Genomic DNA, 16,502 nt, shown 5'->3' on the forward strand with positions numbered 1-16,502 from the left:
TTTTTTTAAAAGATCTTATAGAGAAGTAAAAGTAATTTTATGTTTGGATATCTCATGTAAAAAGGTCTTTTTATCTATCAATTATGTTTGGGTATAACAATATAAAAGTACTTTTTTGTTTATTTATTACATGAAAAACATCTTTTTTTTAAAGAAAAAAGATCTTTTAAAAAAAGATGTAAATTACAGCTTCTCAAAAAAAATCTTTTTTTGATTTTACTAGTGCTTTTACTTTTATTACTAGAAATTTGCCAAATACGTTAAAAAATAAAAAAAAAATCTTTTTTCATTAAAAAAAGATTTTTTTTTAACAAAATAATGACGTCCAAACATGCACTAAATAGTGTAGTGTACGTGTGAATTCTTCAGAGACTTATAAGTTGGGCTTTGATGATTTTGATTATAACTAAAAATGCGTTGTAGGTTTTGGGAACTTTCCTTACCGAAGAGGAAGGAGGAAGGGATGTTTGTAATGAAATGCTTTCAACGAGTTAAACTTCAAAATGGTTTCTGAAATTGGCGTCGTGCACTAAAATCGTTCCTGAAATTTCAATTACACTAATTACGTCCCTGAAATTGAAAAAAGTGCATCATATTAGTCCTTGACCTATTTTCCATTAACGACGTGATGACATGGCATGATGACGTGGATTGTAAGTGACACATATCACTTTATGATTTGGCCACGTATAATGGTATGATGATGTGGTGACCAATGACACGTGGCATGCTGACATGGATAATTGTGCCATGTCACAATGTTATTTAGCCACGTGTTCGTTTGTGCCACGTGTCGCAACAGTATTCGTCCACGTGTCATCCATTATGTCATCGTTGCACCAAATTAGTCCTTCAATTTTCATTAAGTGACTCATTTTAGTCTTTGAAATTGAATGTCGTGCACCAAACTAGTCTCTTCACCAGTTTTTTCTCATTTTTTTTCTATAAATTCAAAATTCTCAATATTTTTTAATGCATTAATTTCAATTCTATTTTTTCACATGTTCTTCAAATAAAAGTGTTTTTATAAAATATTTTTTCTCTTGCGAATACCCTAACCGCCGACTTAGAGTTGACGTGAAGACTTTTCGAGCACCCTCACTACCATCTCCGACCTTTTTCAGCACTTTTATAAAATATTTTTTTTCTTGCGAATACCCCTAATAACCTCCGTCTTGGAGTTGACGTGAAGGCATTTCAAGCTTCCCTCATTACCATCTCCGACCTCTTTCGTCTAGACTGCAGAGGTCAAAGATGGTAGTGAGGGTGCTTGAAGGGCCTTCAATCTAACTCATTTACACATAACGAAAACGTGTATTTTATAAGAAAAAAAATGTTTATTTTAATTATTAATTTATTGTTAAAAACGCATATTTTTTTATTAAAAAAAATGTGTCTAATCAATTATATAATTATTTTTTTATAATAACATACTTATATATTACAAAATTTAACAATGTTAAATTATTAAAAAAAATTATATAATTAAAACTAAAAAGTAAAATCTTAAAAATTTTTATGAAAGCACTTATATTTAAACGATATATGAAAAAATAGAATTGAAATTAGTGTATCCAAGATATTAAAATTTTAAATTTAAAAAAAAGGAGAAAAAATTGGTGAAGGGATTAGTTTGGTACACGACATTCAATTTTAGGGACTAAAACGAGTCACTTAATGCAAAGTGATAGACTAATTTGGTGCATATACAACGATGACATAATGGATGACACATAGACGAATACTGTTGCAACACGTGGCACAAACGGACACGTGGTCAAATAACATTGTGACACGTGGCACAACCATTCACGTCAGCATGTCACGTGTCACTGGTCGCCACATCATCATACCATTACACGTGGCCAAATCATGAAGTGACACGTGTCACTTACAGTCCACGTCATTATACCATGTCATCACGTCGTTAATAAAAAATAGGTCAGGGACTAATATAGTGCATTTTTTTAATCTCAGGATACAATTGGTGCAATTGAAATCTCAGGAACGATTTTAGTGCATGACGCCAATCTCAGAGATGATTTTGAGTTTAACTCTACTTTCAACAAAGGAGTCTGCTCAAATCTATGCAGAGCGTTTGACAGAGCTTGCTGCTCATTTAGGCTTCGATGGATGGCTGGTAAAATTACATTTTTGTCCTCTCAAATTATGCCATATTATATACCTATGACTTAACTTTTTCAAGATATACTTGGCATTTAACCTTTTCAGTTTGGAGTAATTTATCCCTATCTAATTTGATAAGTTATTTTTCTTCTCATTCATGATACCTATTTTATTAGGAAAATGAGTTTAGGGCTTAAAAAACACTATATTGTGATGTTGTGTCAACATTTTTTTTAGGCTAATTTGTCAATGTGATACATTTTTTTTGAAGTACATTGTGATATTATTATTTTTAAATTATTTATTCATGTATCATTCTATTAATTATTTTATTTATTTTATGAATTATATACTAATTTTTATATTAAATTATTCATTTATTTACAAATAATTTAAAAATGATAGTATTTTCGTAATAAATACACAGAGTCCTTCATCATGCATATTTTTGCTAGGAAACTGAAACATAATTGTTTTTTGAAAACCTTTGACTGGAGTATAACATTTTTTGGTAATCGATTCAATAATTTATATAGTAGTATTCAAATTATTGCAGCTAAATATGGAGGTAGACTTGGACAGTGTTCAGATTCCTAATCTGAAAGAGTTTGTCAACCATTTAACATTAACCATGCATTCTTCGGAGCCTGGATCACTAGTAATTTGGTGAGTATTAATTTTAAGGTGAAAAGATCACCATTTCTATTTATTTTCTTTACATTGATTAATGATGCTGCCTAAAATTGATGCTCATACTTTAGTTTTCATATTCATGTAGGTACGACAGCTGATGGTAGCTTAAATTATCAGAATCAACTAAAGGGTTTTTTACTTAAATAAATTGTATGGGAAGCAAAATTACTTGATTCTCCTGAAACGGATTTTGCAACGTGATTACTCTCTTGGTATTATTATATAAATCGTCCTAGGCTGCATAGGGTTATATAAAACGTGAATCATCTCAGCCTAGGACGATTAATGCATGATCCGGTATGGGAAACAAAGAGTAAATCGTGGCAGGTCTCTAGGGTTAGAAGGAAAGTGTAAATCGTCCCATGCTGGTAGGTTTAACATGTTGCTGGGTTAAACCTCATTGGGCTGCCACGATTTACACATAAAGGAGACCCCTCTCACCCTGGCGCGATTAATGCTTGTTTCAGCAACACTCACTAAGTTGAAACGATTTATGCTCAAGTTAGTAACCCAAAGGTGGTAAGGACGATTTACGTAGGCATAAACTTTATAAATAAACGAGTTTAAAACAGATGAACCACACTTGACATTTGTTGAGCGGTTTTACCGGTCAGTCAGATCGTCGGATCAGACCGGCTCAGGATCTGGTTGTCCGATTATCCGTCGAACCCGTCGGTCCGGTCCGGTTCTACTAACAATGGTAAGAACAATAAATTTTTGGGACTTCTGCCATCAGAACCATCGCTCTATCATGAGCGAATTCCCTAATTTATTAAGAACCCTGATTTCTAACGTCTTATACTAAACTAAAAACAAACTAAATCACTAAACATGGTATCGCACAACGTCTTAATCAAAAATTATTTTAAGATGCATATTCAGCCTATACAATCATCCGACATACTATATGATCCAACATATTAACGTACTTAATATTCCCATGGCATCAACTCAACAATATTACAAAATTCGAAAACTTACCTCTTGATTAATAAATCCGGCAACATGCGCAATGCCGTTCAGGCGGTACATATCTCCTTGGTTGGCGGCCATTATCACCGCCGGACGGATTACTTCCTCCACCAGCCGGCCACCGGCGGCTCGCTCCCACCACCACCGGAGCCACTCAGACGCCTCTGCCCACTACCAGTTGCACCTCCGCCGTGGGCTGGGATCCACCCCAACCACTTCTCCCCCAAAGCTTCCTCTCCGATCAAAATGGTGGCTCCCAAACCTCCTCTCACCTTTACGCCGCAGCAACTTCACCTTGCACTACTAACACAACTCGTGCCAACCTCCTTAGGGTTACTAACTTGGCATAAATCGTCCCAGCCCAGTTTGGGTTATGAACTAATACGTAAATCGCGCCAGGTTGGAGAGGGTCTCAATAAGTCGCAAATCGTGGCAGCCCAATGAGTTTTAGCCCATGAACACGTGAAATCTACTAGTCTGGGACGATTTACACTTTTTTTCTAACCCTAGAGACCCTGGCACAATTTACGCTTACTTTGCCTTACCAGATCATGCATCAATCGTTCTAAGCTGAGATGATTTACGTTTTATATAACCCTATGCAGCCTAGGACGATTTATATAATAATACTAAGAGGGTAATCACATTGCAGAATCTGTTTCAGGGGAATCAAATAATTTTGCTTCCCATACAATTTATTTAAGTGAAAAACCCTAAACTAAATAAATACAATAAGCCTTTCTTTGATATATGTGTGGAATATTTGCCAATTATTCCTGGGAGGTAATGCTTATGCTCATACAATACATTATGATGTTTAAGTTGTTTTTTGGTATTTGCTCCCGTATGACGATAAATTTATACATACCGATATAATAAAAATATGGACAAATTAGAACACGCCATGTGGATTATATTTTTCACGTCAATAATTAATTTTTTTTAAATACATATCATATCAATACTTTACTAAATCACCTTTATACTTTAATAAAAAAAATAAATAAATTTTATTTAATTTTAATAAAAAGACTCAAATATTCTTTTCTTTTATATGGGACAAAAACAACCCTAATCCTTTTAATTTAATCAAAATTCAATAACTTTAGTTTTATAATTTTATATCTGAATCAATTTAAAAGTCAAAACCAAAATACATTTCATTATTCATATACACTACAAAATTACTTTATTTCTAATGAACCTTAATCCAATTTCTCCTACCCCATTCATACCCAAAAAGAAAACATATCTAAAAAATTGTTATCCATGTAAACTTTTAAGTAATGTTTGTTTTTAGAGATTGGGAAATTGAAACTCAGTATTTTGTTAGTTGGCCAAAGATGATAACTAAATTTTCAATCCCAAGACATAAAATTTCAGGACACGAGACAAAAATTTTTGAAGACGGAGATTGAAACTTTGATAACATTTCTTCTCAAAAACACTTTTATTTAACTTTTCAAATTCCAAATCTACCCGTCAATTTTCATATTTATCTTACACAGAACATAATATTGAGACATAACACTGTTCAATACATTTTCCACCAACGTAATACAGAGACTTAATTTAGTCTTTGTCTCTCAGCCTTTGTCTTCCAGTCTTATTCTCTCAATTTTAGTCCCCCTGCCAAACACAGCCTTCTCTCAATTTTAGTCCCCCTGCCAAACACAGCCTTATCGCTCTTGTCTTCATTCATGTTGTATTCACCAAGTTGTTGGATGTCGTCTTCAGGAACCAGAGCTATTTAATTTATTTTGAGTTTATTCTTTTAATTTTTGTTTCGTTTAACCTTCTAATGTCTTATGTTGCTGTGTATACTCGATCTCGGGATATCTTCTAAATTAGTTCCTGCGTATGCAAATCACCTATGGAATTGTAGGTAACAAAGTGGATGTTAAGCAAAGGTCAAGGTAGGACTATGGGAAGCTATTTCACATTATTGAATGCATTAGCAGAAGATGATCGAATCGATGAAGCTGAAGAGCTTTGCCTCGTAAATTCTTTGATAAAATGATATCTATCTACTACAAGAGAGGCATGTATGACAAGATGTTTGAGGTATTATTCTTATTTGTGATTTTATGTCTATATAAATAATTTGCACCTTTATAATCTGCTTACTAGTAATGAAATTCCTAAATTCTAGGATATTACTTGTTCAACCGGTGAAAATCAGTGAAATGTATTGAGGAGAAAATTTATCACAGACAAAAGAGAAATGATAATTACAAGAATAGAAGATAAATAAAATTCAAGAGTTAGAGGAAGTTGATGAATAATTCAACCAGGACGCCAATGCAAGAACCATGGAATCTAAACAAATATCAGATGATTCATTTGAGACTAAGAAACCAGTTTTGGATGTATAATAGTTGGGGAAAGATGATTTTGTTTAGAACATTTCTTTTAAGAGTTTAATACGATATTAAAGCAAAAATAATACAATAATTAACTGAAAACGTTAAATAAATAAATATAGAATAGGCTGGTCAAGCATACATAAAATTATCTTAGATTTCAACAAAACAGAGATCCACACCCCTACCAGAGAACTATTTTATGCTCTACTGTCTCCACTTTCCTCCTCTTCCACTCCTCCCTCTGCCACCTTTTTTCCCATGAGGACGCCTTCCTCCACCCCTGCCGTCTAATGCCTTGTTCTGATCAGATTTTATTTGCATCTCTTCTGGCAATGGAAGAATATGATCAACACACTTCCGAAAGCTGAAATCTTCACTAGTGTTGTCCTCCCTGATGAGGAAGAAGCACCTGCTCTTGTAGATCGGATGATTGCGGACTTGGAAGGCAGAGATCCCTACACCAATCTTCTTGTGGGACTCAACATGCCCTTTCTTAAGCAACTCCAACAGCACAAGATGTTCATACTGATACATAAAAGAAAGTCATTAATGATTCAGTAACATGTACACCTTCAGAACTCAGAATCTGGATACATTTCAAACACCAATTTAAACATTCAATAATTCAATAACTTCATGCAAATATGCAGTGAAACTCTGTTGCCAAAACTACCGCACTGAATATCAAATCAAGAATGCATGCATTGAAACAACTGGTTCTTCTAATGCATAGGTAAGGCTGCTCGGCCCTCCTAAATCTTTAATGTCTTAATAGAAAGATTCGAAAATCCAAGTGAAAATGAAAGAGTTCAGGAATGTCCACAAAGTATAAACATAAATTGGATATAATATAGGTAATCAATCAGTGAATGAAGGTATATAAAACACTTTGAAAGAAAGTTAACAGGCCTAGACAGAACCAAATTTGGGCCAAGTTCTTTCAATGCTCAGAGTGACATGTATAATATTTTTTAACCTCTGGACCCTTCCTTGAGAAAACTATAATCTGCAACAACCTGCGAAACTTTACCTAAGTTTTGCTCCAAATATTAGCAGAACTCAATCGATATCATTCACAGATTCAACTAATCATAAATAAAATGAATCGCGATATTCCATTTTGTTTTGGGTATACCTTGTTGATGTTGAGATGGTGAGGCCAAAGATGAAGGAAGTTGTAGAAGTAATTGAACATGTCAGAGGAAGACTGGAAGCTCTTGGGCCCCAACTTCACGGCTTCTTCTGATCCTTTGGGTTCGTCAATCTTCTCCAAGCGTTGTTCCTCTACGGACTTCTCCTCAGTCTCCACCTTCTGCTTCTTCGGAGCGACAACGTCGTCCTCCTTCGCTGCTTCTTCTTGTTGGGCATCCTCTCTGAGTCGCTTCTGGTTCGGGTCGGCGACGTTGTCGTCCTTCTCGAGCTCCATGTCGACAGCTGCGGCGCTGGGATCGACGGGTTCCGGTGAGGTGCCTTCTGCCATTTGCGTTACGGTTTTGAGAGAAAATTAAAACCCTAAATCGATTCAAAATTGTGACAGTGAGGACTCAAATGTGGTAACTGCAAGAGAGAGTGGGAAGCACCACTCCCATTTTATATTAGGCTCCGTCATGACTTGGTACTCCCTAGTCAGAACTTCAGAAGAGATGTAAAAAATAATATTAGTTAATTAAAAATTAAAAATTATTTCTCTAATATTGGTCAATTTCTTCATGGTATATTTTGATCTAACTTCTAACCGCCTTGTTTGATAGTTTAAAGTTAGGCCTTATTGTTTAAAATTTAAGATAAAAAATAATTTAAAAATTAATTAATTTTAATTAAAAAATTACGATTCTTATACTAATTATTTTAAATATCTGTATAACAGACAATTAATAGTGGATTTTCTTTTTATTATTTTAGCAGTAAAGTGTTCGTGGGGCGGTTTGAATTAGATTTTTTTTTTTTAAATTCCATCTGATTTATCCAATTTCAAACGGTTTGGATTGGATTGGATTTGCGGTTTTGTAAATTAAAAAAATTAAATACATATAACAACTCTCATTATCAAATTTTAAATAATCAACAATGATATAATAAGTGTCAACAATATCTTAAAAAGCTAACGATAACATAACAATAAAAATAAAATTATAGATTAGTTAAAATAAATAAATAAATCATATTTTGAATATAAAAGATTTATTAAATAATAATAATACATGGATAATATAAAAATATATAACAAATTGAACATGTTATAAGTATAATTATAAATATAATAATAAAATAATAATATTATAGCATATTATGCAGTTTGGATTGGATTGGATTGATTATGAAAAGTAGATCCGAAATCCGATCCGATCCAGTGGTTTGCAAAAAATAAAATCCAATCAAATTCGAATTAGTGCAGTTTTAATCGGTTTTCGGATTGGATTGGATTGGATAAGCGATTTAATTTGGATTGAATTTGAATACCTCTAATATATAGTAATAGTAGTGTTAGAAAATTTTTAATAAGATAAAATACATTTAACAATATTTTATCTTATTTTTAAAATTAAATTTTAATTTATTAGATAACTTGAATTTTGTTTTCTTATGTTATTTAAAATTAATTTAATATTATCTATTTGTATTAGATATAGATAAATATCATTCAAATATTATTTTAAAATGCTAAAAGATAGATTTATTTTGAACTGCTTATTAATTTAATATTTGAATTCCTTTCAGAATCCCCTATATATACAAGTATCATAGTCTTTGCATTCTTTCTCCGTTGTGATCTCAACTCAACTACAAACTTAACACTAGTCCTTTCCTTTCACTTCTCTTAGTCATATTTCTCCCTCATCACCAGTGATTCCTTTTTTGTTCTCCCTTGTTAGCAATTCAAAGGGTTCTGTTCCATTCCATTCAGCGATCGAATATAACAATGGCCGGTGGACTCATTGGAAAGGGCTCTGCCAATGGGAAGCAATATCCGGGAAAACTGACTTTCCGGGTTTTTGTGACGTGCATGGTTGCTGCATTTGGAGGACTAATTTTTGGATATGATCTTGGCATCTCGGGTGGAGTTACATCGATGGATCCTTTTCTGAAGAAATTTTTCCCAGACGTGTATGCAAAGGAGATGAACATGAAGCCATCTGACAATCAGTATTGCAGGTTTGACAGCCAGGTTTTGACACTCTTTACATCCTCCCTGTATTTGGCTGCTCTCGTGGCATCACTCTGTGCGTCTTCCATCACTCGAATCTTTGGAAGGCGTCTTACCATGTTGTCCGGCGGTATTCTGTTTCTCGCTGGTGCTGGTTTCAATGCCTTTGCTCAGAAAGTGTGGATGCTCATTGTTGGTCGCATGTTGCTTGGCTTCGGAATTGGATGTGCCAATCAGTCTGTTCCAATCTATGTGTCGGAGGTTGCTCCTTACAAATACAGAGGAGCCCTTAACATGATGTTCCAATTGGCCATCACCATTGGAATCTTTGTCGCCAACGTCCTCAACTATTTCTTTGCCAAGATGAAGAACGGTGAAGGCTGGCGCTACAGCTTGGGTTTCGCGGCTGTCCCCGCCGTCATGATCATCATCGGCGCAATCTTTCTCCCCGACTCGCCGAGCTCCTTGATCGAGCGTGGCAAAGATGAGAAAGCCAAGCAAGAGCTGATCAAGATTAGAGGAACCAGTGACGTGGACGAAGAGTTCAAGGACCTTGTTGAGGCGAGTGAATCGTCGATGGCAGTGAAACACCCATGGGCCACTCTCTTGAAGAGGCATTATAGGCCTCAGCTCGTGATGGCCATAGCCATTCCTTTCTTCCAGCAGCTCACCGGCATGAATGTGATTACTTTTTATGCTCCGGTTTTGTTCAGAACCATTGGTTTTGGCAGCAATGCTTCTCTTATGTCTTCCATGATCACCGGTGGCTTTAATGCGCTTGCTACCTTTGTTTCAATCTTCACCGTTGATAAAGTTGGAAGGCGCAAGCTCTTTCTTGAAGGCGGTGCTCAGATGTTTATCTGTCAGATTGTGATAACCGCCGCGATAGCAAGTAAATTTGGAGTGGATGGAAACCCAGGAATGTTGCCAATATGGTATGCGTTCTTTGTGGTGGGATTTATATGCATCTATGTGATGGGATTTGCATGGTCATGGGGTCCTCTTGGATGGTTGGTTCCTAGCGAGATATTTCCCCTTGAAGTAAGATCTGCAGCTCAGAGTATCAATGTGTCCGTTAATATGATTTTCACTTTTGCAATTGCTCAAGTATTCACCTCCATGCTCTGCCACATGAAATTTGGCCTCTTTATCTTCTTTGCTTGCTTTGTTTTGGTTATGAGCGGTTTTATCTATAAGTTTCTTCCAGAGACCAAAGGAGTTCCTATTGAAGAGATGTCTGTTGTATGGCAAAATCATTCTTATTGGAAGAAATTTGTCAAATCTGCAAGTGAAGAAGCTAATACTAAGGTGGATAACTCATGTTAATTAGATCCTCTAAGACAGTTTCAATTTTAGCTTAAGTTTGTCTATAGTTAGTTATCTAAACTTTTTTTTTTAATTAAATAGTAAATATAGTGACTTAGACTTTACATTTTTTAAGATTTCTTTTCTATTTTAATAAATAATTCACTTGTTATTAAGTTTTGGACAAATTTACATAAATAAAATGAGTAGACTCAAATTTACTTTATTATAACAATTGAAAATGCTTTACATATCTATGTATAATTCACTACATCCTATCGGATTATAAATGCGAATAATCATACATAATTCGCTGTATTTCTTCGTCGGATTATGAACAAACTAAATACTGGAATTCGCTATTGGCTATTTACGAGCATATGAGGTCAATACATAGAATGACAAATTCAGTGTCAAGAAAAAATAGCAAAAAAAGAAAAATATAAAAATGACAAATTTTTATGATTATTTTGTTTTTATTTTTTGTTAAATTTTTGGTGATATTGTACAATTTTATTATTATTATTATTATTATTATTATTATTATTATTATTATTATTATTATTATTATTATTATTATTAGTGATTCAATTAGATAGAACAAATTAAACAAAAAAAACTAACCATAAATAATAAATAATAATAATAGTGAATGAACCAGTGCGATGCACGGAAATAAATAATTTAGGCTTAATGATACAATAATTTATGATTACTTTCCATTTAAAGAAAGAATGATTCATCATAATAATATATGAATGCTCCTTTCTTAAACCAAATTTGCATTCATGAAGATACTTAGTCAAAATCTTAACAGAACTTTTTAAACAATATGTCATGTGTCACCAAAAAATCTTACAGGTTTGGGTGCTGTAAAACGAAAACTCACCAATATGCCTTTTATTCCTTACTGAATGTACTATTTCTATACTTGGTAGGAAGAAAAAATAGAATTTACACTAAAAAAGTCGAAATTGATAAGTGCTACATAACACTGACTCATTGTGCCTTTCCACCCTGAAGATGCACACATCATTTTCATTACCATGTTGCCTCATGCATATGGAAGGAAAAAAAAGTGCATGACCCTTGATGACATTAACAATTCATAAATAAATACATATATGTGAAATCAGTACATTTAGTTAATAACTTTTATTCAAATATCAAAACATATACATATAATCTGGTCAGACAAATTCGCGAATCCTCTATATGGTAATTAATTAGGGAAATTAGACCTTGTTAGTGACAAATGATGAACAACTGAGAGTCGTGAGTAAAATAATACTATAGCTAAAAAAGATACACAATGGTTAAATATTGGAGTAAGATTAGAGAAAATGTGAAAAAGATCATAATTCTGCAAGTTACATAGGGAAGGATTATATAGATTATAATTTGATTTCACTTTTAGTAATTAAGCATGCTTGTTGTTGCTGCTAGTTGGGGTAGTAGCAATGTTATTGTTATCTCACTTTGAAGAATCAGAAGCTATTGTTGATTTGTGGTGTAGAAGCAAAGTTGGAGGTTCCATTGCTCTTTAGCAATTTGAAGGAAGAAACTGGTGGTCTCTTCTTGCTAACTTAAGGCAAAGCTTCTTGATTATAGCTTGAACCCTACTGACATAACTAATATTAAATCAATATTATGATCTTAATTCATAAATAATCAAAACAGAAAACAAAAGAAAAAGATTAAATTTACATGAAACTTCCTCCACGGACCACAGAGATGGGGGCAAACAAAACAGATATGGAGAATAGCTGAAAGCAATTTATGTGCTGAATATTTGGCAACTTACCATATAGTCAATGCAATTACCCCTCAATTATTGAAGATATATTCAATCATCATACCTTAGCATCACTTGCTGCTGCAAACAGTTCTTCCTCAAACTGATCTACATCCATAGTTCAAATGTCTTTGTAAATTCGGGTGCTAACCAATCTCAACTGTTTTAGTCAATGAATAAAAAACTTATAAGAAGAAAATCTGAATCGAAAAATAATAATAAGAAAAAGCTGAAAATAGCAAAACGAAAAAATAATAGTGATGGCTTAGATTCTGCAATAACTTCCTGAAAGGAGGAAAAGAAAAACCAGAACCAAGAATTAAGCAAATATTTACTATATGTGTATCACAAATACTTTTCTCAGTATTCAACAATAATTGTGCAACACAAATTAGAACCACGAATAAAAACGTGTATATGGTTAATCATAAACAATCATATATGAAATAAATTAAACTGTTAGCTGAACCAATATTGACTATTTATAATAACCATTAAAAGGTAATCGTCATGATCATCATCATCATAATAATAATGATGGAAAACTAAAAAAAAAGGAATTGGCATAACAGTAAAAGAACAAAACAATATCTTTGAAAAGCTCACAACTAAGTTACCTGAGAAGGATTAATTTTAAAAGCACGAGTTCCTTTCTCTTCAGTAGCTGCTGCCACCTCGACTTCATTTAGCGACTTATCATGAATGCCTTCAATTTTACCTGCTGCTTTACTAATTGCAAATCCATCCCCATTTGTACCATATAAGAGAAAAGTCGATATGGAATTTGAATTTCACTGGTTAAATCAGAGAATGCACATTGCATAGTATTTCAAATATAATAACATTTTCAAATTTTCACATCCAAAGTTACATGCATCCACAACATCTATACCACAATCACATATTAAATAATACTAAAATTAAGAAAAAAAGAAAGGTACTTTTTGCACCCCCAAAATCACAAACAAATGCATCCTTCATGATAATAATTTCTAATAAGATTTAAACATGAAAATTCTAGAAGTATGCATATAATTCAAAGGCACATGCACACATCAAAGTCATACAGATATATCCATGTCAAAATGCAACCGTAATCACTATCCCTATTTTCCCCCTAATTCTGATTAATAAGAGAGATATACCTATCACTAAAAAGATGTAAAAGTTAATAAATATTACTCAAATTCATATTTAATATCATCAACTCTCAACACTACCTAAGAAAATAAGTTAACTTGTATGCATAAAAGGATCATCCTATATTCAAGGGGTCAAATTTGAGATATATGGTAACTGTCCAAAGACAACCTATGCAAGAAACCCTATCCTTTCCTCAGCAGATTCAAGATAAGCAAGGTGCTATATATGTTAATAAAACCAATTTGGTATACACTTCGAGCACACTATTAAGCTTGGTAGAAGCAATGATACAGATGACAGAAATTAAGAAATAAAATACCTTCCTTTCACCAAAACCTTCACTATTAAAGGAAAGAATTAGTCTACTAAATTTAAGATAAGTAACATTGTGAAGGCTTTGGTGAAAGGAAGGTATTTCATTCTTAATTTCTGTCATCTTTATCATTGCTTCTACCAAGCTTAATAGTGTGCTCGAAGTGTAGACCAAGTTGGTTTTATTAACATATATCGCACCTTGCTTATCTTAATAGTGTCTATCTTTTATCATTTTTAAAACTAAAAATTATTAAAGTTACCTCCTTAGCATCACTTGCTACAAATAGTTTTCCTTCATACTCAGCTACATCCATAGTTCAAATCTCTCCATAATCTCGAGAAGAAGAGTGATGGCTCAAAAGATTCCACACTAACTTCCTGAAAGGAGGAAAAGAAAAAAATTAGAACCAGCAATGATATAAAGTAGAGACACTTGTTCCTCAGAAAGTATAATTTCTAAATCTGTTCAGAGAGAAACACCTTGACCACCTTCTTTTAGAGAGGAACCGATGATGAACCTTATTTATATAATGATATCAATGAACATAATATTATTTATTTTTATTTTTTATAGACATGGCCAAATAGATTTAGATACTATGATATTGGAAGAACATATACCAACAAACCACAACAACAACATAAGCATTTCAATATAATTAGCTAATGCTTATAGTAAATTCTCAATAGTAGTATATGTATAAACATAGCAGAACAGAACAACCATGAGCAATATTAGAACAGAAAGACCACAATATTAACAATAGAGACAGAACAGAAAATATTCAATCAAATATTTCCTTGTCAAACACAAAAACTCGGAAATTAAAATAAATAAAACCGTAATATAAAAACTCCAAAATTAAAATCCAGAAACTACCCCAAGAAAATGCAAACCATTGAAAATCCGTTTACCCGTTCTCTATGTCAAACACAACGTAATGATCAGAGAAATTAAAGCATTATATTTACATTTTTCAGCGAGAGCTTGTTGGGCAATCCCTTTCAAAAGCCCAGAATACCCACAGCTGTTGCAGCTTCCACCATTGCCTCCGCCGTCGTACCTACCACCGCATCCGCCTCTTCCGTGGTTGTAATCTGTGGCCATATGACCCATCCCACCGCAGCTGCAGCAAGCACCATCGCCACTGCCTCCTCCTCCTCCGTATCCACCACCACGCGCAACAACTGCGACCACCAATGCCATAGCTCTTGAATGGCTCTCGCCTAAGCCCTTGAGTACACGCACCGTTTGAGGGGAGATCGTCGTCGTTGTCGGAGTCGACGTCTTTGCATCGCGATTAAAATGCACAATGTGCACGAAGGGATTATATAAAGGTGAGGGAATAATATAGGAAAGAATGATCCTGGAAAATTTTAAGTTTTGAAAATTTTGAAATGTAAAAATATAGGATGAAAATGGGGTGAATGAGGAAAATGGATAGGCCAATGCTACTGTGCTTAATGAAATTTTTTTCGTCACCACCGAGTTATCTGATCATTAATTGGTAATCCCATGAATAATCTTTTGGGCTTTTTGTCTGGTGTTCTGAAGAATATTTTTGGTCTATGATATTTGGATTTTGTATTGTAGGATTGGTTTAAATATTGTGTGATATGGACCTAAAGAATAATAATAACAACAACAAAAAAACAATAACAAAAATTACATCAGAAGCAAGTGCGTGATAGAATATGAACTATGAAGCCGAATTGGATTGGGTGGGATGGGTAATAATTATTTTTATTTTTATTTTTTAATTAATCTAACTTTATTTAAATAATTTATATTTATAGAAAATCTAAATGAATGTAATTTAAATTAACAATTTTATTTAATTTTGATAAACTAAGTTTTTAAATTAAAAAATAAGCATATTATTATTATTTTTAAATTAAAGATGTCCGAAAAATAAAAATATTCAAAAAAATAAAAAATAAAGAAAAAAAAAACACCTTCTATCCAAAAACAAAATAATAACAAAATAAAGTACATTCTGAACTATACAATTATTTTGGTGGAGAAAATATTTTTCAGATTTTTAATTTTTTTTAATTTTTGATAAAAATTTTGACAACTAAAGACCGTCTAAGTGTCTAATAAAAAATACTTCATTAATTTATTTAAAAATTACAAATAAATATAGTATTATATATTCAGTGAAAAATATGCCAAATAAATAAATAAATATATATAATATATAATATATAAATGTAATACAATGATATTATATAATTGAATCATTTTACATGCATACTACCTTGTTTAATCTGTAATTTTAGATTAATCAAACTCAATTCGTATAATATTTAAAATTGGAAGAGTTGAAAAAGATCATAATTATCGTGTAAACCATTTAGTTTTGATACTATATAAAAGTTTTTAATATGAATGGAAGGAATGGATAGAAAATCATAATTGTATTATTATGATTTGAACTCTATATTACTTCATGTATAAGACATTACTATTTATAGAATATAATGACATATCGCGTAACTCAATTGATAAAAAAAACAGAATTAGCCAATGAATTATAACTCAAATGGTATAGTCTCCCCATATTCAATTAAGAGGTTACGAGTTCGAGTCTCCTATCTTTGATTAAAAAAAAAAAAAAGAACTAACTGTATATAGCTA

At 32.8% G+C, this 16,502-nt stretch overlaps 1 protein-coding gene, 2 long non-coding RNA genes and 1 pseudogene across 7 annotated transcripts; 2 read left to right on the forward strand and 2 right to left on the reverse strand.

Moving 5' to 3' along the window:
* The first annotated feature begins 1,791 nt into the window (after positions 1–1,791).
* On the forward strand, positions 1,792–3,026 carry LOC148573022 (uncharacterized). The gene is made up of 3 exons (XR_015905059.1): positions 1,792–2,140; positions 2,684–2,793; positions 2,906–3,026. It is a non-coding gene; the product is annotated as an uncharacterized LOC148573022 (long non-coding RNA).
* Positions 3,027–6,184: 3,158 nt separating this feature from the next.
* On the reverse strand, positions 6,185–7,769 carry LOC107624871 (protein EMBRYO DEFECTIVE 514). The gene is made up of 2 exons (XM_016327344.3): positions 7,294–7,769; positions 6,185–6,683 (listed from the first exon to the last, which is right to left on the reverse strand). The coding sequence occupies exons 1-2, from the start codon at positions 7,636–7,638 to the stop codon at positions 6,363–6,365; spliced, it is 666 nt and encodes a 221-aa protein (XP_016182830.1). The 5' UTR covers positions 7,639–7,769; the 3' UTR covers positions 6,185–6,362.
* Positions 7,770–9,035: 1,266 nt separating this feature from the next.
* LOC107626809 (sugar carrier protein C pseudogene) lies at positions 9,036–10,629 on the forward strand (annotated as a pseudogene).
* Positions 10,630–11,921: 1,292 nt separating this feature from the next.
* LOC148573023 (uncharacterized) lies at positions 11,922–15,407 on the reverse strand. Of its 5 annotated transcripts, none has more exons than XR_015904913.1 (5): positions 14,834–15,407; positions 14,122–14,239; positions 13,021–13,132; positions 12,468–12,511; positions 11,922–12,227 (listed from the first exon to the last, which is right to left on the reverse strand). It is a non-coding gene; the product is annotated as an uncharacterized LOC148573023 (long non-coding RNA). The 5 variants fall into 5 exon arrangements; XR_015904917.1 differs by having other exon boundaries at positions 12,468–12,563; positions 13,021–13,197; positions 14,834–15,403; XR_015904915.1 differs by having other exon boundaries at positions 11,922–12,230; positions 12,468–12,563; positions 13,021–14,239; positions 14,834–15,406.
* Between the last annotated feature and the right edge of the window lie 1,095 nt (positions 15,408–16,502).

This window comes from Arachis ipaensis, chromosome B2 (genome assembly GCF_059453495.1).
Source record: "Arachis ipaensis isolate K30076 ecotype BB chromosome B2, ASM5945349v1, whole genome shotgun sequence".
Classification (NCBI taxonomy): Eukaryota; Viridiplantae; Streptophyta; class Magnoliopsida; order Fabales; family Fabaceae; genus Arachis; species Arachis ipaensis.